The 21970-nt window shown below is 48.8% G+C and overlaps 1 protein-coding gene across 3 annotated transcripts in view; it reads left to right on the top strand.

Annotated features, from left to right (window-relative positions):
- COLGALT2 (collagen beta(1-O)galactosyltransferase 2) overlaps positions 1-21970 on the top strand; it is a 126519-nt gene that overhangs the window by 101394 nt on the left and 3155 nt on the right. For all 3 annotated transcript variants that reach the window (XM_056523655.1, XM_056523654.1, XM_056523653.1), the window contains exons 8-11: positions 642-748; positions 4800-4932; positions 10048-10175; positions 11203-11409. In XM_056523655.1, coding sequence (XP_056379630.1) covers positions 642-748; positions 4800-4932; positions 10048-10175; positions 11203-11409 — 575 coding nt within the window. The remainder of the gene's footprint in view (positions 1-641; positions 749-4799; positions 4933-10047; positions 10176-11202; positions 11410-21970) is intronic.

Genomic DNA, 21970 nt, shown 5'->3' with positions numbered 1-21970 from the left:
GAAACTCAGCAGTATTTACAGCGGCGGAACTGTCCAGAGTTTCAGCAAATCCCCATAGCAAACCTATCCTGCTCTGGACAGTTCCTGAGACAGACAGAGGTGTCAGCAGAGAGCACTGTGGTCAGACTGGAAAGAACAACTCAACTTCAGCAGCTGATAAGTATTGGTAGGATTAAGATTTTTTTTAATAGAAGTCATTTATCAATCTGATATGAAAAAAATATATTTTTTTGACTGGAATACCCCTTTAAGTAGCCAGGGTCCCGTACAGGAAATCGCAAGGGGTCCCAGAGGTCGTCCTCCCCCTCGTTCAGACACTGTAATCCACTACACACATCTACTGCATTTCCGGCCGATATGCATTTATTCCTTATGCATAAAAAATGTAATCCACTGCAGTCTATGGGGGAGATCTATCAAAACCTGTGTAGAGGAAGAGCGGCGCAGTTGCCCATAGCAACCAATCAGGTCGCTTCTTTCATTTTTAAAGAGGCCTGTGAAAAATGAAAGAAGCGATCTGATTGGTTGCTAGGGGCAACTGCACCACTCTTCCTCTACACAGGTTTTGATAAATCTCCCCCTGTATATTTTAATATGTATATAAAATGTCTGTTTAACACCTATGACTGGTTCTCTGTCAGGTTTTCATGATCAACCTGAAGCGCCGGCAGGATCGTCGCGTGCGGATGCTGCGCAGTCTGTATGAGCTTCAGATCCAGGTGAAGATATTTGATGCCGTTGATGGCAAGTAAGTCTGTTCACGATTTTTACAAGCAAAATTTTGTATCTGGAGCCCGGTGGTGATCGGATCACAAGCCAGTATTATAGGGTGGGGTTCACACCACGTTTGGACTTTTGGAGGCACGGATACGCCGTATGCTCGTTCATACGGCGGAATTTCCACTATTTCACAGAAATTCCCTTCTGCAAAGCCGGCTGAATGGAATTGCAGAAATCTGCCGGAATTGCGGAGTAAAGGTACGTTCCCACCTGGCGTATTTTGCTGCGTATTTGCTGCTGCGTATTTTATTTCCCATTGAAGTCAATGGGTAGGAAAATACGCAGCAGCAAATACGCAGCAAAATACGCCAGGTGGAAACGTATCCTAATTGTGGCAGAATTACTGTGTTTTCAGAACCTGCTGATTTTGGTTGGACCAGCTGACCGTCAAGTACAGTGTTCCCCAAGCAGGGTGCCTCCAGCTGTTGCAAAACTACAACTCCCAGCATGCCCGGAAAGCCGAAGGCTTTCCGGGCATGCTGGGAGTTGTAGTTTTGCAACAGCTGGAGGCACCCTGCTTGGGGAACACTGATCTAGTGTGTATCGTCATAATGGGGGGTATTCATAAAAAGTGGTGTAGGTGAACATCTTTTTACCCCATATATTTATGTGGTGGGAATTGTGGGGGAGATTTTTCAAAACCTGTCCAGAGGAAAAGTTGCTGAGTTGCCCATAGCAACCAATCAGATTGCTACTTTCATTTGAAAAGGCCTCTGAGAAATGAAAGTAGTGATCTGATTGGTTGCTATTGGCAACTAGGCAACGTTTACTCTGGACAGGTTTTGATAAATCTCCCCGTGTACCTACATGGCGCAGGGCATGTGATAGAAATGTGATCAGCGCCGTATTTTACTTCAGTACTCCACTTTATATGATGCTTCCTCTGCCACTTTTTAAACCGTGTAACAAATGTGGGACTTTTTAATACAGTGCTCCCTCAAGTTACAATATTAATCGGTTCCAGGACGACCATTGTATGTTGAAACCATTGTATGCTGGGACCATAACTCTATGGAAACCTGGTAATTGGTTCTGAAGCCACCAAAATGTCATCCAAAAATAGGAAAAAGTGAGGATTAAAGAAAAATAAGTAGATAACTAATACAGATAAAGCAAATCCTTCCATATAAAAGTAATAAAGATCTGCTGGGAGCTGTAATCACTGTCTATGGAGAGGACAGGAGCTTCTTCTACACGCAATGTCCTAAAAAAGTAACATGGAGCCGCCCTTACCTGGTGTTCAAATGAGTAGCTAACCCTGGCACTAGAGATGAGCGAACTTACAGTAGATTCGATTCGTCACGAACTTCTCGGATTGGCAGTTGATGACTTTTCCTGCATAACTTAGTTCAGCTTTCAGGTGCTCCCGTGGGCTGGAAAAGGTAGATACAGTCCTAGGAAAGAGTCTCCTAGGACTGTATCCACCTTTTCCAGCCCACGGGAGCACCTGAAAGCTGAACTGATTTATGCAGGATAAGTCATCAACTGCCGAGCCGAGAAGTTTGTGACAAATCAAATTTACTGTAAGTTCGCTCATCTCTACCTGGCACAGGTAAAGAGTAGTACAGCACATGTAATACCTCCCTGTACTGTAGGGGGCGCTACCAGACAACAGTCAGTGCATGCACTTCAGTAATACAGGGGTTTTACCATATCTCCTACATGAGCAAATGGTAGACTGAGACAAAAATTCATAATCAAATATATATATTTTATTGAGATCACAGAAAAACACTTATAAAAACACATAAAAGGCCCAAAACACACAGGACAAAAAGAGAATTCCTACAGGTAAAGTGGCAGAAACTACTGGGTGGAGAAAGGATAATTCCCCCCCCCCCCCCTCCCCGGGATGTCAGTTTACATAATCCAGTAAAGTGCAGTGCAAGTCGTATGGGCTCATAAAGCAAATGCTCTCACAGGGTATACAATTGTACCAAAAAGATCCCGGCAATAAGAAGGTGCTGCAGTATATATAAACACGCAAAAAAGTGCATTTGTCAAGTAACCATATCCTATTGCACATACTGTACAGTCACCTTACACGAGTCCCTGTGATCAAGCGGAACGCGAAACGCGCGTTAGGGAAACTGTCTGTGTGACCTGTAGGTAACGTGTGCAGCTCTGGGGGGGCCTCATTTGGTTACAGGAAGGGGGTATGGTTCATTTGTCAGCTCTCATATAGATTTTCCGACTGTTTAGTTAACAGGCACGGATACTTTTGGGGCCATTTAGGGTATGTGCAATAGGATATGGTTACTTGACAAATGCACTTTTTTGCGTGTTTACATATACTGCAGCACCTTCTAATTGCCGGGATCTTTTTGGTACAATTGTATACCCTGTGAGAGCATTTGCTTTATGAGCCCATAAGACTTGCACTGCACTTTATTGGATTATGTAAACTGACATCCTGGGGGGGGGGGGGGGGGGGGGGGGGAATTATCCTTTCTCCACCCAGTAGTTTCTGCCACTTTACCTGTAGGAATTCTCCTTTTGTCCTGTGTGTTTTGTGCCTTTTATGTGTTTTTATAAGTGTTTTTCTGTGATCTCAATAAAATATATATATTTGATTATGATTTTTGTCTCAGTCTACCATTTGCTCATGTAGGAGATATGTATTGATATAGGTAGCATATACCATTTATTGGCGAGTGTTTTGTAGGATTACAAGGGTTTTACCAGTGAATGCCCATTCTGATTGGTCGGATCTTCCAGCCATTGACACGTTGTACAGATCTAGACTGTCCGTAGCATTGTATGTTGAGTCTGGTTTCAAGTTACAATGGTCCAGGAAAGATCATTGTATGTTGAAACTATTGTATGTTGAGGCCATTGTATGTTGGGGGATCCCTGTAAGGCTGGGTTCACACTACGTTTTGTCCCATACGGGAGCGCATACGGCAGGAGGGAGCTAAAAGCTCGCGCTCCCGTATGTAACCGTATGCGCTCCCGTATGCCATTCACTTCAATGAGCCGACCGGAGTGAAACGTTCGGTCCGGTCGGCTCATTTTTGCACCGTATGCGCTTTTACAACCGGACCTAAAACCGTGGTCAACCACGGTTTTAGGTCCGGTTGTAAAAGCGCATACGGCGCAAAAATGAGCCGACCGGACCGAACGTTTCACTCCGGTCGGCTCATTGAAGTGAATGACATACGGGAGCGCATACGGTTACATACGGGAGCGCGAGGTTTTAGCTCCCCCCTGCCGTATGCGCTCCCGTATGGGAGAAAACGTAGTGTGGACCCAGCCTAATGCTGTCCACAGCCAGTTTGTAAGCCAAGTCAGGGCTTGTGTAGAATTGCACCAAACCATGCGACAAACTGAAAAGTCGCACGTGATAAATTCCTGACCACTGCATAATATCACCTGAAATCACAACTTGGTATGTTCTCTTTAAAATGGTCTTCTAAAGCAAAAGTCGCAATGAAAAGTCTCTAAACAGCAACAAAGACAAACTGTGCGACAAATTTACCCCACAAAACCAGCGTAAAACCAATGATCACTTCTAGGACAGGCGATATAGACTGCGGCTGCAATTTTATGAGGTCCCGGGGGGAATCCTCTTGTTTTGCTTTGTGCTTCGAGTAGATTACTTCGCTGTAAATGTTATATCTTCAATTTAAAAAAATGCATAAAACTACAAATCAAAGCATGAATATAAAAGTGCAGGAAATGATCGCCACGTGCTTTGTAGTCCTCTGCCTGCCCGGCTATCTGCCTGATGTCTGGCTTCTCCTGAATAGCCGCATTTATCAGACCCCGTCCTCATCCACATCAATATGGAGACTATTAGAGAAAACAGGAAGCAGCATGTGCATGAGGAACATTCCTGGGCCCCCGTAGCTACAACACAGAGGAACCATCAATGGCGCCATTCAGTAGGATAAGGGGAGAAGGCACGGGGCTGAGGCACCTGTATTTCTGGAGATACATTTGTGTATGTATAAGTGTAAGTCAGTGCTGGAACTATGCCGTATCTTCTCAGAATGTATGAAATGTATCCATTATTCTAGGGCCCTGAATACAAGTCAGATTAAGGCTCTGAAGATAGACGCCTTACCCGGATACCATGACCCCTACTCTGGGAGGACACTGACCAGGGGGGAGATCGGATGCTTCCTCAGTCATTATTATGTATGGAAAGAGGTAAATAAAAAGCGTAATGTACCGGACAACAGTCCTATTATTGGCAGAACAATCCTGTGAAATGGATAAAGCGTGCAGTGATGTCACAGAAAGGGAATAGGAGACATAGTGATGTCACAGTACAGGGATAATACACAGTGATGTCACAGTACAGGATAATACACAGTGATGTCACAGTACAGGAATAATACACAGTGATGTCACAGTACAGGGATAATACATACAGTGATGTCACAGTACAGGGATAATATATACAGTGATGTCACAGTACAGGGATAATACACACAGTGATGTCACAGTACAGGGATAATACATACAGTGATGTCACAGTACAGGGATAATATACACAGTGATGTCACAGTACAGGTATAATATAGACAGTGATGTCACAGTACAGGTATAATATAGACAGTGATGTCACAGTACAGGGATAATACACACAGTGATGTCACAGTACAGGGATAGTATACACAGTGATGTGATGTCACAGTACAGAGATAATACACAGTGATGTCCCAGTACATAAATAATACACAGTGATGTCACAGTACAGGGATAATACACAGTGATGTCACAGTACAGGAATAATATGCAGTGATGTCACAGTACAGGGATAATGCACACAGTGATGTCACAGTACAGGGATAATACACACAGTGATGTCACAGTACAGGGATAATACACAGTGATATCACAATACAGGGATAATATACACAGTGATGTCACAGTACAGGGATAATACACAAAGTGATGTCACAGTACAGGGATAATACACACAGTAATGTCACAGCACAGGGACAATACACACAGTGATGTCACAGTACATAAATAATACACCCAGTGATGTCACAGTACAGGGATAATACACAGTGATGTCACAGTACAGGAATAATACACACAGTGATGTCACAGTACAGGGATAATGTTACGCCTAGCGCTCCGGGTCCCCGCTCCTCCCCGGAGCGCTCACGGCGTCTTTCTCCCTGCAGCTCCCCGGTCAGTCCCGCTGACCGGGAGCGCTGCACTGTCATGGCCGTTGGGGATGCGATTCGCACAGCGGGACGCGCCCGCTCGCGAATCGCATCCCAGGTCACTTACCCGTTCCCGTCCCCTGCTGTCATGTGCTGGCGCGCGCGGCTCCGCTCTCTAGGGCGCGCGCGCGCCAGCTCCCTGAGACTTAAAGGGCCAGTGCACCAATGATTGGTGCCTGGCCCAATTAGCTTGATTGGCTTCCATCTGCTCCCTGCCTTTATCTGACCTCCTCCCATGCACTTCCTTGCCGGATCTTGTTGCCCTTGTGCCTAGTGAAAGCGTTTTGTGTGTCTAAAGCCTGTGTACCAGTACTTCTGCTATCCACCCTGACTACGAACCTTGCCGCCTGCCCCCGACCTTCTGCTACGTCCGACCTTGCTTCTGTCTACTCCCTTGTACCTCGCCCATCATCAGCAGTCAGAGAGGTGAGCCGTTGCTAGTGGATACGACCTGGTCACTACCGCCGCAGCAAGACCATCCCGCTTTGCGGCGGGCTCTGGTGAAAACCAGTAGTGACTTAGAACCGGTCCACTAGCGCGGTCCTCGCCAATCCCTCTCTGGCACAGAGGATCCACTACCTGCCAGCCGGCATCGTGACAGTAGATCCGGCCATGGATCCCGCTGAGGTCCCTCTGCCTTATATCTCTGATATCACCACGGTGGTCGCTCAGCAATCCCGACAGATCGCCCATCTAACCCACCAGCTGTCGGAAATGTCCACCATTGTGCACCAACTTCAGTCACAACTTCAGCAGCAATCATCTCCTCCGCCAGCTCCTGCACCCCTTCCGCAGCGAGTGGCCACTCCTAGCCTCCGCCTGTCCTTGCCGGACAAATTTAATGGGGACTCTAAGTTTTGCCGTGGCTTTCTTTCGCAATGTTCCCTGCACATGGAGATGATGTCGGACCAGTTTCCTACTGAAAGGTCTAAGGTGGCTTTCGTAGTCAGCCTTCTGTCTGGAAAAGCCCTGTCATGGGCCACACCGCTCTGGGACCGCAATGACCCCGTCACTGCCTCTGTACACTCCTTCTTCTCGGAAATTCGAAGTGTCTTTGAGGAACCTGCCCGAGCCTCTTCTGCTGAGACTGCCCTGCTGAACCTGGTCCAGGGTAATTCTTCCGTTGGCGAGTACGCCATACAATTCCGTACTCTTGCTTCTGAACTATCCTGGAATAATGAGGCCCTCTGCGCGACCTTTAAAAAAGGCCTATCCAGCAACATTAAAGATGTTCTGGCCGCACGAGAAACTCCTGCTAACCTGCATGAACTCATTCATCTAGCCACTCGCATTGACATGCGTTTTTCTGAGAGACATCAAGAGCTCCGCCAGGAAAAAGACTTAGATCTCTGGACACCTCTCCCACAGTCTCCACTGCAATCTGCGCCTAGGCCTCCCGCCGAGGAAGCCATGCAAGTGGATCGGTCTCGCCTGACCCTGGAAGAGAGGAATCGCCGTAAGGAAGAGAATCTTTGTCTGTACTGTGCCAGTACCGAGCATTTCTTGGTGGATTGCCCTATCCGTCCTCCACGCCTGGGAAACGTACGCACGCACCCAGCTCACGTGGGTGTGGCGTCTCTTGGCTCTAAGTCTGCTTCTCCACGTCTCACGGTGCCTGTACGGATTTCTTCTTCAGCCAGCTCTTCCCTCTCAGCCGTGGCCTGCCTGGACTCTGGTGCCTCTGGGAATTTTATTCGGGAGTCCTTGGCGAATAAATTCCGCATCCCGGTGACCCGTCTTGTCAAGCCACTCCACATTTCCGCGGTCAACGGAGCCAGGTTGGATTGCACCGTGCGTTTCCGCACGAAGCCCCTCCTAATGTGCATCGGACCTCATCATGAGAAAATTGAGTTTTTGGTCCTCCCCAATTGCACTTCTGAAGTTCTCCTTGGACTACCCTGGCTTCTACACCATTCCCCAACCCTGGACTGGTCCACTGGGGAGATCAAGAGTTGGGGTCCCTCTTGTTCCAAGGACTGCCTTAAACCGGTTCCCAGTACTCCCTGCCGTGACCCTGTGGTTCCTCCTGTATCCGGTCTCCCTAAGGTCGTTGGGGACTCTGCCTGCCACAGAAAATGCCTCTCCCCCCCTCCCAGTCCACTCAGGCAAGCCTCGGTGCCTCCTCATGGCCCTCGTCCTGGTGTCACACTGCCCCGTGCCAGGCCTCGCCCTCTGCCCTCCCTCCCCATTCCCACTCCTGCTGTACTGCCTGCCATTGAGGAAACCATCCATTCCTTCCCGGTGTCCTCATCCCAGGGGAGGCAGTCACCGGACAAAAAAAAGGGGAGACCTAAGGGGGGGGGGGTACTGTTACGCCTAGCGCTCCGGGTCCCTGCTCCTCCCCGGAGCGCTCACGGCGTCTTTCTCCCTGCAGCTCCCCGGTCAGTCCCGCTGACCGGGAGCGCTGCACTGTCATGGCCGTTGGGGATGCGATTCGCACAGCGGGACGCGCCCGCTCGCGAATCGCATCCCAGGTCACTTACCCGTTCCCGTCCCCTGCTGTCATGTGCTGGCGCGCGCGGCTCCGCTCTCTAGGGCGCGCGCGCGCCAGCTCCCTGAGACTTAAAGGGCCAGTGCACCAATGATTGGTGCCTGGCCCAATTAGCTTGATTGGCTTCCATCTGCTCCCTGCCTTTATCTGACCTCCTCCCATGCACTTCCTTGCCGGATCTTGTTGCCCTTGTGCCTAGTGAAAGCGTTTTGTGTGTCTTAAGCCTGTGTACCAGTACTTCTGCTATCCACCCTGACTACGAACCTTGCCGCCTGCCCCCGACCTTCTGCTACGTCCGACCTTGCTTCTGTCTACTCCCTTGTACCTCGCCCATCATCAGCAGTCAGAGAGGTGAGCCGTTGCTAGTGGATACGACCTGGTCACTACCGCCGCAGCAAGACCATCCCGCTTTGCGGCGGGCTCTGGTGAAAACCAGTAGTGACTTAGAACCGGTCCACTAGCGCGGTCCTCGCCAATCCCTCTCTGGCAGAGAGGATCCACTACCTGCCAGCCGGCATCGTGACAGATAATACACACAGTGATGTCACATCACAGGGATAATACACACAGTGATGTCACAGTACAGGGATAATACACACAGTGATGTCACAGTACAGGGATAATACACAGTGATATCACAGTACAGGGATAATATACACAGTGATGTCACAGTACAGGGATAATACACAAAGTGATGTCACAGTACAGGGATAATACACACAGTAATGTCACAGCACAGGGACAATACACACAGTGATGTCACAGTACATAAATAATACACACAGTGATGTCACAGTACAGGGATAATACACAGTGATGTCACAGTACAGGAATAATACACACAGTGATGTCACAGTACAGGGATAATACACACAGTGATGTCACATCACAGGGATAATACACACAGTGATGTCACAGTACAGGGATAATACACACTGTGATGTCACAGTACAGGGATAATACACAGTGATGTCACAGTACAGGGATAATACACAGTGATGTCACAGTACAGGGATAATACACACAGTGATGTCACAGTACAGGGATAATATACACAGTGATGTCACAGTACAGGGATAATACACAGTGATGTTACAGTACAGGGATAATACACACAGTGATGTCACAGTACAGGGATAATACACAGTGATGTCACAGTACAGGGATAATACACAGTGATGTCACAGTACAGGGATAATGCACACAGTGATGTCATAGTACAGGGATAATGCACACAGTGATGTCATAGTACAGGGATAATGCACACAGTGATGTCATAGTACAGGGATAATGCACACAGTGATGTCATAGTACAGGGATAATCTCAACACATGAAATATAAAAATTGTGATGTCATAGTAGAAGGATAATACAGAACATGATGTTATAATATACAGCAGGTTGCCTTAGGTTCTATATTAAACTTAGAAAGAGTGCAGTTTCCATTTAACAGGATTAGAAAAAAATATTTGCATTTTTCCAGAAACTTTTTCATATCCAGTAGGTGCAACTCAGACCTCTAGAATGGAAGGTCTAATAAACTTCTGATACTTTCTCCATGACTGGTGACGCCTTCTGACCGTATTGTTGCAGGTGGTCGATCGAGGCCTAGAGAAAGCCCTGGTGATAGAGGACGACGTACGATTTGAGTATCAGTTCAGGATTAAACTTCTAAAACTCATGAATGACATTGAATCGGCTGCGGTAGACTGGGATCTAATGTAAGTATATGTAACTAGATGTATTAGCTGTAATTCACATAACTGGATTGGGATAACTATCTATGTGAAGAATGAGGAGTGCAAGGAGGGGGCAGTAAAAATAAGGACTCCTTGACATTTTTATCACAAATGTTCACAGGTTGTGCTTTACATTATATTATTGGGAACTGTCAAATTGGCCATCATCTAGCACATCCTGCCTGAGGCAGACTGTACAAGAAGATCTCCCTATGGCATGCACAGAGGCCTTTAAAAGGCCTTCACCTGCCATGGTAAGCGATCGGCACCCTGTGATTTTGTCTCGGGGGTGTCGATTGGACTCCTGTCATTTCACTCTCTGCATGCCGCAATTGCTATTGATCACGGAATGCACACGAGTTAAAGGGGTACTGCCGTGCTCCAGCATTCTGTACATTTTGTTTAGAACGCTTGGAGCCTGTGGCAGTGGTCATGTCATCACAGCCACACCCCCTCGTGACATCACACCACAACCCTTCATTTATGTCTATGGGAGGGGGCGTGTCACCTGACACGCCCCCTCCCATAGACATAAATAGAGTTAGCATTGTGTGACATCACTAGAGGCGTGGCTGTGATGTCACGACCACTCCCGCAAGAACCCAGCGTTTGTTTAGAACGCCGGGTGCTGCGGAAGATCGCAGGACCCCCACGATCAGATATCTAATCCCCTATCCTTTGGATAGAGGATAAGATGTCTAGCAATGGAGTTCCCCTTTAAACTGCCATGATCAGAGTAAGGTTCAATCCTGGCAGTTGCAGGCAGGTGTTGGCTGTAAGATACAGCCAGCCCCTGCCGCATGTAGCGTGGGCCCAGCCCCTGAGGACATTCAAGCTGCCACCATAGTAAAGCATCCATGCATTTGTTTTATTTACATAACCTTACTAAAATGACATAAATGATCTTGGGGAGAGCCTATAAATTAAATATTATAATATCATATTACCGGTATAGAGCACTGGCTTTATCATAATGTATAGTGGTAACATAGTTATTCTGCCTCCACAGCTACATCGGGAGGAAGAGAATGCAAGTGCAGCGTCCAGAAAAGGCCGTTCACAACGTGATGAATTTGGTGGAAGCGGATTATTCCTATTGGACGCTGGGTTACGCCATCTCACAGGCGGGAGCACAAAAACTCATCAACGCTGAACCCCTGAGCAAGATGTTACCAGTGGATGAATTTCTCCCAGTCATGTTTAACAAGCATCCAGTGTAAGTATAGCCGCAAAAGAGAAAATTATCTATCTATCTATCTATCTATCTATCTATATATATATATATATATATTTATTTATAATATATTTAATTTAATACAAATGAATAAATTCTGCTGGGAGAGACGTATTGTTTAAAGGGGTACTCCGGTGGAAAACTTTATTTATATATTTATTTTTTTAAATCAACTGGTGCCAGAAAGTTATACAGATATGTAGATTATTTATATTAAAAAATCTTAATCCCTCCAGTATTAGCGGCTATATACTACAGAGGAAATGCTTTTCTTTTTGGATTTCTCTTCTGTCACGACCACAGTGCTCTCTGCTGACCTCTGCTGTCCATTTTAGGAACTGTCCAGAGCAGAAGAAAATCCCCATAGCAAATGGACAGCAGAGAGCACTGTGGTCGTGACAGAAGAGAAATCCAAAAAGAAAAGCATTTCCTCTGTAGTATACAGCCACTAATAAGTACTGGAAGGATTAAGATTTTTTTTAATAGAAGTAATTTACAAATCTTTTTAACTTTCTGGCACCAGTTGATTTAAAAAAAAAAAAAAAAGTTTTCCACCGGAGTACCCCTTTAAGATTCAGATTATTGAAAGATTTTCAGATATATTCTAATTTCACCTCATACTAACAGGTCAAGACGGCCCCAATGCCAAGTAATGAGGTGCGAATCATATTACCCCAAGTCTACACACTAAGCCCATGTTCACACAATGGAATTTCCATGCGGATTTCAATGGGATTCTGCTGCCCTATTCTCATAGCAGAATTTCTGCTCCGGGAAACATCTGGCACAGAAATTCAAATTCTGATATCCGCAGAAAGAATAGACATGTCCATTCTATTTGCGGACTCCACAAGGAAATGCATTGCCGTCTATGAAACGTTGCTTTTCCTAGTGGTCCTAGCTCCAGCATGTTCAGGAGAATGTCCGCATGAAGATTTTCCTTACGAACACCCCCCCCCCCTGGGGTTCCACCAGGCAAAAACACCAAAGTTGCTCCATGGCCCTTTTTTTTTGGTTCAGTGGCAATTTTGTAAAATCGCTGGATTTATTGCCCCATAAACTTTTCAGCAAAAAACTCCAGGAAAAAATTCCCTGGAAAAAAACGCCAAGAAAACTGCCACTGAGCCAAAAAATGCCAATGAAGAGTGAAAAATACCAAAGGAAAAAACGGCTGTCACGCCCCCTCCCATAGACTTGCATTGAGGGGACCGGCAGCTCGTAACGTCATAGCCCCGCCTCCTCATGACGTCACAAGCTCCCGGCTCCAGCGTTCGGAACAGTTTGTTCCAAACGCTGAGCAGCGGAGTACCCCTTTAACCAGAGAATGTGTGCTTCCCACAGGTCAGTGGCGATGCTGGTTTTGACGCTGTTTATATTCACTTGGCGAATGAATGTTCACAGTAAATTCAGAAGCAGAGACATCTGTTTTAACTGGAATCCCTGCTTTGGTATATAGTTTTCATTGTGCCCTGTGCTGATAGTGTATGGTTCCACAGAAAGTATCTACAGGAGCAGGGATGCCTGTCAAAGAAAGGAGTCCCTGCTCTTGTTCAGTGGCGATGCCATATGCATCAAATTCCACCAATGATTTGAGTGAATTCTCCTGAAAATAATTTGAAGTTTGCTTATCTCTATTTGTAAACTGAAAAATGGAAATAAAAAGTCCTCTCCAAACCAACACTTACCATAGTAGATGTAAATACAGCCAACGGCTGTTCGGGCATACTGGGTGTTGTAGTTTTGCAACATCTGGAGGTCCGCAGGTTGTAGATCACTGTCCTATATTTTACATTGCACGGATCCCTCAACATACGATGGTCCGTTTGGAACGGATTACCATCCTATGTTGAGGGACCACTGTATATATATATATATATATATATATATATATATATATATAAAGATTTTTATGTTTTTTTCAAATTTTCCATTTTGCCCTCTATATTATAAAATAATCCTGAAATCTTGCAGTTTCAAATCTGGTCACTAGGCCTAAAACTAAGCTGAGACTTCCTGTTCTGTACACATCATTTCCCAACAGTGTCCTTCTTATCATCAAAGACAGGACTATATCAACATTTTTCTAATAAAAATCTTGAAAATCGGCCGTTAAATGGCCGTTAGAAAATCCCATTATAGTCTATGGGATTTTTCTAATAGCCATTTTAACCCGTTATCGCCCGTTATTAATAACGGACGTTATTTTGTGACGGGCGAATGAACGGAAGAAATTGTGCATCTACTATTTCTCCCGTTACTATCGCCCGTCACAAAATAAAGGCCGTTATTAATAATGGGCGATAACGGGTTAAAATGGCTATTAAAAAAATCCCATAGACTATAATGGGATTTTCTAACGGCCGTTTAACGGCCGATTTTTAAGATTTATATGATGGACATTTATAACGGAAGTATTTTTAATAGTGTGAAAGCAGCCTAAATGGAACAGCTCCTGTATTGTTGCCTATGCCCATGGGGTTTGCGGTAAAGCATATTTCTAAATGCTGTATGAAAAAAAAAAAATTATTACAATAAAAAAAATAAAAATAGATTAGACGATTAAAGGACATGTTTCAGTATCAAACTCTAATCAGTATATATATCAAAATATCTATGTGATACATTCACTTTAACATCATCTGAGTCTCCTCCCTGACCAGTAATGTGTTTATTTTATTTTTAATAGTTGTTTTTTTAACTAATACGGTAGTTATTTGGGTCAAAATTGGGACATTTTCGTTAACTGAAAAATTTGTGTGTACCTTTTCTGTCTGACCACAGTGCTCTCTGCTGACACCTCTGTCCATGTCAGGAACTGTCCAGAGCAGGATAGGTTTGCTATGGTGATTTGCTCCTATTCTGGACAGTTCCTAAAATGGACAGAGGTGTCAGCAGAGGGCACTGTGGGCAGACAGAAAGGAAATTTAAAAATAAAAGAACTTCCTGTGGAGCATATAGCAGCTGATAAGTACTGGGAGGATTAAGATTTTTAAATAGAAGTAATTTACAAATCTGGTTAACTTTCTGGCACCAGTTGATTTAAAAAAAAAAAAAAAATGTTTTCCAGTGGAGTACCCCTTTAACACTTAAGGCAAGTTTTTCCTCCTTTTCCCCGATGTCATCAAAAAAGATGCTGCATAGAATTTTAGTTTGAAAAAAAAAATGTTTTTTAGGAACAGTGAGTGAGGGGAACTGGGAACAGGGAAACAGTGAGCGCAGAGAGCTTGGGAACAGTAAGGGTACGTTCACACATACAGGATACTGTGCAGATTTGATGCACTGGATTTGTAACTGCAGAATAGAAGCTGCGCTCAGTCATTTAGATTGCGGGAAGCTTGTGAACAGTGAGTGCGGGGAGCTTGTGAACAGTGAGTGCGGGGAGCTTGTGAACAGTAAGTGTGGGGAGCTTGTGAACAGTGAGTGCGGGGAGCTTGTGAATAGTAAGTGCAGGGTGCTTGTGATCAGTGAGTGTGGGAGCTGGGGAACAATAAGTGCTGAGAGCTTGGATACAGTGAGTGCGGGGAGGCTGGAAACTGAGTTGGGGGAGCTTGTGAACAGTGAGTGCGGGGAGCTTGTGAACAGTGAGTGCAGGGAGCTTGTGAACAGTGAGTGCAGGGAGCTTGTGAACAGTGAGTGCGGGGAGCTTGTGAACAGTGAGTGCGGGGAGCTTGTGAACAGTGAGTGCGGGGAGCTTGTGAACAGTGAGTGCGGGGAGCTTGTGAACAGTGAGTGCGGGGAGCTTGTGAACAGTGAGTGCGGGGAGCTTGTGAACAGTGAGTGCGGGGAGCTTGTGAACAGTGAGTGCGGGGAGCTTGTGAACAGTGAGTGCAGGAGCTTGTGAACAGTGAGTGCGGGAGCTTGTGAACAGTGAGTGCGGGAGCTTGTGAACAGTGAGTGCGGGGAGCTTGTGAACAGTGAGTGCGGGGAGCATGTGAACAGTGAGTGCGGGGAGCTTGTGAACAGTGAGTGCGGGGAGCTTGTGAACAGTGAGTGCGGGGAGCTTGTGAATAGTAAGTGCAGGGTGTTTGTGATCAGTGAGTGTGGGAGCTGGGGAACAATAAGTGCTGAGAGCTTGGATACAGTGAGTGCGGGGAGGCTGGAAACTGAGTTGGGGGAGCTTGTGAACAGTGAGTGCGGGGAGCTTGTGAACAGTGAGTGCAGGGAGCTTGTGAACAGTGAGTGCAGGGAGCTTGTGAACAGTGAGTGCGGGGAGCTTGTGAACAGTGAGTGCGGGGAGCTTGTGAACAGTGAGTGCGGGGAGCTTGTGAACAGTGAGTGCGGGGAGCTTGTGAACAGTGAGTGCGGGGAGCTTGTGAACAGTGAGTGCGGGGAGCTTGTGAACAGTGAGTGCGGGGAGCTTGTGAACAGTGAGTGCGGGAGCTTGTGAACAGTGAGTGCGGGAGCTTGTGAACAGTGAGTGCGGGAGCTTGTGAACAGTGAGTGCGGGGAGCTTGTGAACAGTGAGTGCGGGGAGCATGTGAACAGTGAGTGCGGGGAGCTTGTGAACAGTGAGTGCGGGGAGCTTGTGAACAGTGAGTGCGGGGAGCTTGTGAATAGTAAGTGCAGGGTGTTTGTGATCAGTGAGTGTGGGAGCTGGGGAACAATAAGTGCTGAGAGCTTGGATACAGTGAGTGCGGGGAGCATGGAAACTGAGTTGGGGGAGCTTGTGAACAGTGAGTGTGGGGAGCTTGTGAACAGTGAGTGCAGGGAGCTTGTGAACAGTGAGTGCAGGGAGCTTGTGAACAGTGAGTGCGGGAAGCTTGTGAACAGTGAGTGCGGGGAGCTTGTGAACAGTGAGTGCGGGGAGCTTGTGAACAGTGAGTGCGGGGAGCTTGTGAATAGTAAGTGCGGGGAGCTTGTGAATAGTGAGTGCGGGGAGCTTGATAACAGTGAGTGCGGGGAGCTTGTGAACAGTGAGTGCGGGGAGCTTGTGAACAGTGAGTGCGGGGAGCTTGTGAACAGTGAGTGCGGGAGCTTGATAACAGTGAGTGCGGGAGCTTGATAACAGTGAGTGCGGGAGCTTGTGAACAGTGAGTGCGGGAGCTTGTGAACAGTGAGTGCGGGAGCTTGTGAACAGTGAGTGCGGGAGCTTGTGAACAGTGAGTGCGGGAGCTTGTGAACAGTGAGTGCGGGAGCTTGTGAACAGTGAGTGCGGGGAGCTTGTGAACAGTGAGTGCGGGGAGCATGTGAACAGTGAGTGCGGGGAGCTTGTGAACAGTGAGTGCGGGGAGCTTGTGAACAGTGAGTGCGGGGAGCTTGTGAATAGTAAGTGCAGGGTGTTTGTGATCAGTGAGTGTGGGAGCTGGGGAACAATAAGTGCTGAGAGCTTGGATACAGTGAGTGCGGGGAGGCTGGAAACTGAGTTGGGGGAGCTTGTGAACAGTGAGTGCGGGGAGCTTGTGAACAGTGAGTGCAGGGAGCTTGTGAACAGTGAGTGCAGGGAGCTTGTGAACAGTGAGTGCGGGGAGCTTGTGAACAGTGAGTGCGGGGAGCTTGTGAACAGTGAGTGCGGGGAGCTTGTGAACAGTGAGTGCGGGGAGCTTGTGAACAGTGAGTGCGGGGAGCTTGTGAACAGTGAGTGCGGGGAGCTTGTGAACAGTGAGTGCGGGGAGCTTGTGAACAGTGAGTGCGGGAGCTTGTGAACAGTGAGTGCGGGAGCTTGTGAACAGTGAGTGCGGGAGCTTGTGAACAGTGAGTGCGGGGAGCTTGTGAACAGTGAGTGCGGGGAGCATGTGAACAGTGAGTGCGGGGAGCTTGTGAACAGTGAGTGCGGGGAGCTTGTGAACAGTGAGTGCGGGGAGCTTGTGAATAGTAAGTGCAGGGTGTTTGTGATCAGTGAGTGTGGGAGCTGGGGAACAATAAGTGCTGAGAGCTTGGATACAGTGAGTGCGGGGAGCCTGGAAACTGAGTTGGGGGAGCTTGTGAACAGTGAGTGTGGGGAGCTTGTGAACAGTGAGTGCAGGGAGCTTGTGAACAGTGAGTGCAGGGAGCTTGTGAACAGTGAGTGCGGGAAGCTTGTGAACAGTGAGTGCGGGGAGCTTGTGAACAGTGAGTGCGGGGAGCTTGTGAACAGTGAGTGCGGGGAGCTTGTGAATAGTAAGTGCGGGGAGCTTGTGAATAGTGAGTGCGGGGAGCTTGATAACAGTGAGTGCGGGGAGCTTGTGAACAGTGAGTGCGGGGAGCTTGTGAACAGTGAGTGCGGGGAGCTTGTGAACAGTGAGTGCGGGAGCTTGATAACAGTGAGTGCGGGAGCTTGATAACAGTGAGTGCGGGAGCTTGTGAACAGTGAGTGCGGGAGCTTGTGAACAGTGAGTGCGGGAGCTTGTGAACAGTGAGTGCGGGAGCTTGTGAACAGTGAGTGCGGGAGCTTGTGAACAGTGAGTGCGGGGAGCTTGTGAACAGTGAGTGTGGGGAGCTTGTGAACAGTGAGTGCGGGGAGCTTGTGAATAGTAAGTGCAGGGAGCTTGTGATCGGTGAGTGTGGGAGCTGGGGAACAATAAGTGCTGAGAGCTTGGATACAGTCAGTGCGGGGAGCCTGAAAACTGAGTTGGGGGTGCTTTTGAACAGTGAGTGCGGGAAGCTTGTGAACAGTGAGTGCGGGGAGCTTGTGAACAGTGAGTGCGGGAAGCTTGTGAACAGTGAGTGCGGGGAGCTTGTGAACAGTGAGTGCGGGGAGCTTGTGAACAGCGAGTGCGGGGAGCTTGTGAACAGCGAGTACGGGGAGCTTGTGAACAGTGAGTACGGGGAGCTTGTGAACAGTGAGTACGGGGAGCTTGTGAACAGTGAATGCGGGGAGCTTGTGAATAGTAAGTGCAGGGTGCTTGTGATCAGTGAGTGTGGGAGCTGGGGAACAATAAGTGCTGAGAGCTTGGATACAGTGAGTGCGGGGAGGCTGGAAACTGAGTTGGGGGAGCTTGTGAACAGTGAGTGCGGGGAGCTTGTGAACAGTGAGTGCAGGGAGCTTGTGAACAGTGAGTGCAGGGAGCTTGTGAACAGTGAGTGCAGGGAGCTTGTGAACAGTGAGTGCAGGGAGCTTGTGAACAGTGAGTGCGGGGAGCTTGTGAACAGTGAGTGCGGGGAGCTTGTGAACAGTGAGTGCGGGGAGCTTGTGAACAGTGAGTGCGGGGAGCTTGTGAACAGTGAGTGCGGGGAGCTTGTGAACAGTGAGTGCGGGGAGCTTGTGAACAGTGAGTGCGGGGAGCTTGTGAACAGTGAGTGCGGGGAGCTTGTGAACAGTGAGTGCGGGGAGCTTGTGAACAGTGAGTGCAGGAGCTTGTGAACAGTGAGTGCGGGAGCTTGTGAACAGTGAGTGCGGGAGCTTGTGAACAGTGAGTGCGGGGAGCTTGTGAACAGTGAGTGCGGGGAGCATATGAACAGTGAGTGCGGGGAGCTTGTGAACAGTGAGTGCGGGGAGCTTGTGAACAGTGAGTGCGGGGAGCTTGTGAATAGTAAGTGCTGGGTGCTTGTGATCAGTGAGTGTGGGAGCTGGGGAACAATAAGTGCTGAGAGCTTGTGAACAGTGAGTGCGGGGAGCTTGTGAACAGTGAGTGCGGAGAGCTTGTGAACAGTGAGTGCAGGAGCTTGTGAACAGTGAGTGCGGGAGCTTGTGAACAGTGAGTGCGGGGAGCTTGTGAACAGTGAGTGCGGGGAGCTTGTGAACAGTGAGTGCGGGGAGCTTGTGAACAGTGAGTGCGGGGAGCTTGTGAACAGTGAGTGCGGGGAGCTTGTGAACAGTGAGTGCGGGGAGCTTGTGAATAGTAAGTGCAGGGTGTTTGTGATCAGTGAGTGTGGGAGCTGGGGAACAATAAGTGCTGAGAGCTTGGATACAGTGAGTGCGGGGAGCCTGGAAACTGAGTTGGGGGAGCTTGTGAACAGTGAGTGTGGGGAGCTTGTGAACAGTGAGTGCAGGGAGCTTGTGAACAGTGAGTGCAGGGAGCTTGTGAACAGTGAGTGCGGGAAGCTTGTGAACAGTGAGTGCGGGGAGCTTGTGAACAGTGAGTGCGGGGAGCTTGTGAACAGTGAGTGCGGGGAGCTTGTGAATAGTAAGTGCGGGGAGCTTGTGAATAGTGAGTGCGGGGAGCTTGATAACAGTGAGTGCGGGGAGCTTGTGAACAGTGAGTGCGGGGAGCTTGTGAACAGTGAGTGCGGGGAGCTTGTGAACAGTGAGTGCGGGAGCTTGATAACAGTGAGTGCGGGAGCTTGATAACAGTGAGTGCGGGAGCTTGTGAACAGTGAGTGCGGGAGCTTGTGAACAGTGAGTGCGGGAGCTTGTGAACAGTGAGTGCGGGAGCTTGTGAACAGTGAGTGCGGGAGCTTGTGAACAGTGAGTGCGGGGAGCTTGTGAACAGTGAGTGTGGGGAGCTTGTGAACAGTGAGTGCGGGGAGCTTGTGATTAGTAAGTGCAGGGAGCTTGTGATCGGTGAGTGTGGGAGCTGGGGAACAATAAGTGCTGAGAGCTTGGATACAGTCAGTGCGGGGAGCCTGAAAACTGAGTTGGGGGTGCTTTTGAACAGTGAGTGCGGGAAGCTTGTGAACAGTGAGTGCGGGGAGCTTGTGAACAGTGAGTGCGGGAAGCTTGTGAACAGTGAGTGCGGGGAGCTTGTGAACAGTGAGTGCGGGGAGCTTGTGAACAGCGAGTGCGGGGAGCTTGTGAACAGCGAGTACGGGGAGCTTGTGAACAGTGAGTACGGGGAGCTTGTGAACAGTGAGTACGGGGAGCTTGTGAACAGTGAATGCGGGGAGCTTGTGAATAGTAAGTGCAGGGTGCTTGTGATCAGTGAGTGTGGGAGCTGGGGAACAATAAGTGCTGAGAGCTTGGATACAGTGAGTGCGGGGAGGCTGGAAACTGAGTTGGGGGAGCTTGTGAACAGTGAGTGCGGGGAGCTTGTGAACAGTGAGTGCAGGGAGCTTGTGAACAGTGAGTGCAGGGAGCTTGTGAACAGTGAGTGCAGGGAGCTTGTGAACAGTGAGTGCAGGGAGCTTGTGAACAGTGAGTGCGGGGAGCTTGTGAACAGTGAGTGCGGGGAGCTTGTGAACAGTGAGTGCGGGGAGCTTGTGAACAGTGAGTGCGGGGAGCTTGTGAACAGTGAGTGCGGGGAGCTTGTGAACAGTGAGTACGGGGAGCTTGTGAACAGTGAGTGCGGGGAGCTTGTGAACAGTGAGTGCGGGGAGCTTGTGAACAGTGAGTGCGGGGAGCTTGTGAACAGTGAGTGCAGGAGCTTGTGAACAGTGAGTGCGGGAGCTTGTGAACAGTGAGTGCGGGAGCTTGTGAACAGTGAGTGCGGGGAGCTTGTGAACAGTGAGTGCGGGGAGCATGTGAACAGTGAGTGCGGGGAGCTTGTGAACAGTGAGTGCGGGGAGCTTGTGAACAGTGAGTGCGGGGAGCTTGTGAATAGTAAGTGCTGGGTGCTTGTGATCAGTGAGTGTGGGAGCTGGGGAACAATAAGTGCTGAGAGCTTGTGAACAGTGAGTGCGGGGAGCTTGTGAACAGTGAGTGCGGAGAGCTTGTGAACAGTGAGTGCAGGAGCTTGTGAACAGTGAGTGCGGGAGCTTGTGAACAGTGAGTGCGGGGAGCTTGTGAACAGTGAGTGCGGGGAGCTTGTGAACAGTGAGTGCGGGGAGCTTGTGAACAGTGAGTGCGGGGAGCTTGTGAACAGTGAGTGCGGGGAGCTTGTGAACAGTGAGTGCGGGGAGCTTGTGAACAGTGAGTGCGGGAGCTTGTGAACAGTGAGTGCGGGAGCTTGTGAACAGTGAGTGCGGGAGCTTGTGAACAGTGAGTGCGGGGAGCTTGTGAACAGTGAGTGCGGGGAGCATGTGAACAGTGAGTGCGGGGAGCTTGTGAACAGTGAGTGCGGGGAGCTTGTGAACAGTGAGTGCGGGGAGCTTGTGAATAGTAAGTGCAGGGTGCTTGTGATCAGTGAGTGTGGGAGCTGGGGAACAATAAGTGCTGAGAGCTTGGATACAGTGAGTGCGGGGAGCCTGGAAACTGAGTTGGGGGAGCTTGTGAACAGTGAGTGTGGGGAGCTTGTGAACAGTGAGTGCAGGGAGCTTGTGAACAGTGAGTGCAGGGAGCTTGTGAACAGTGAGTGCGGGAAGCTTGTGAACAGTGAGTGCGGGGAGCTTGTGAAGAGTGAGTGCGGGGAGCTTGTGAACAGTGAGTGCGGGGAGCTTGTGAACAGTGAGTGCGAAGAGCTTGTGAACAGTGAGTGCGGGGAGCTTGTGAACAGTGAGTGCGGGAGCTTGTGAACAGTGAGTGCGGGAGCTTGTGAACAGTGAGTGCGGGAGCTTGATAACAGTGAGTGCGGGAGCTTGTGAACAGTGAGTGCGGGAGCTTGTGAACAGTGAGTGCGGGAGCTTGTGAACAGTGAGTGCGGGAGCTTGTGAACAGTGAGTGCGGGAGCTTGTGAACAGTGAGTGCGGGAGCTTGTGAACAGTGAGTGCGGGGAGCTTGTGAACAGTGAGTGCGGGAGCTTGTGAACAGTTAGTGCGGGGAGCTTGTGAACAGTGAGTGTGGGGAGCTTGTGAACAGTGAGTGCGGGGAGCT

The sequence above is a fragment of the Hyla sarda genome, chromosome 6 (genome assembly GCF_029499605.1).
Source record: "Hyla sarda isolate aHylSar1 chromosome 6, aHylSar1.hap1, whole genome shotgun sequence".
Lineage (NCBI taxonomy): Eukaryota > Metazoa > Chordata > Amphibia > Anura > Hylidae > Hyla > Hyla sarda.
This window is presented reverse-complemented; position numbering and strand designations above follow the sequence as displayed.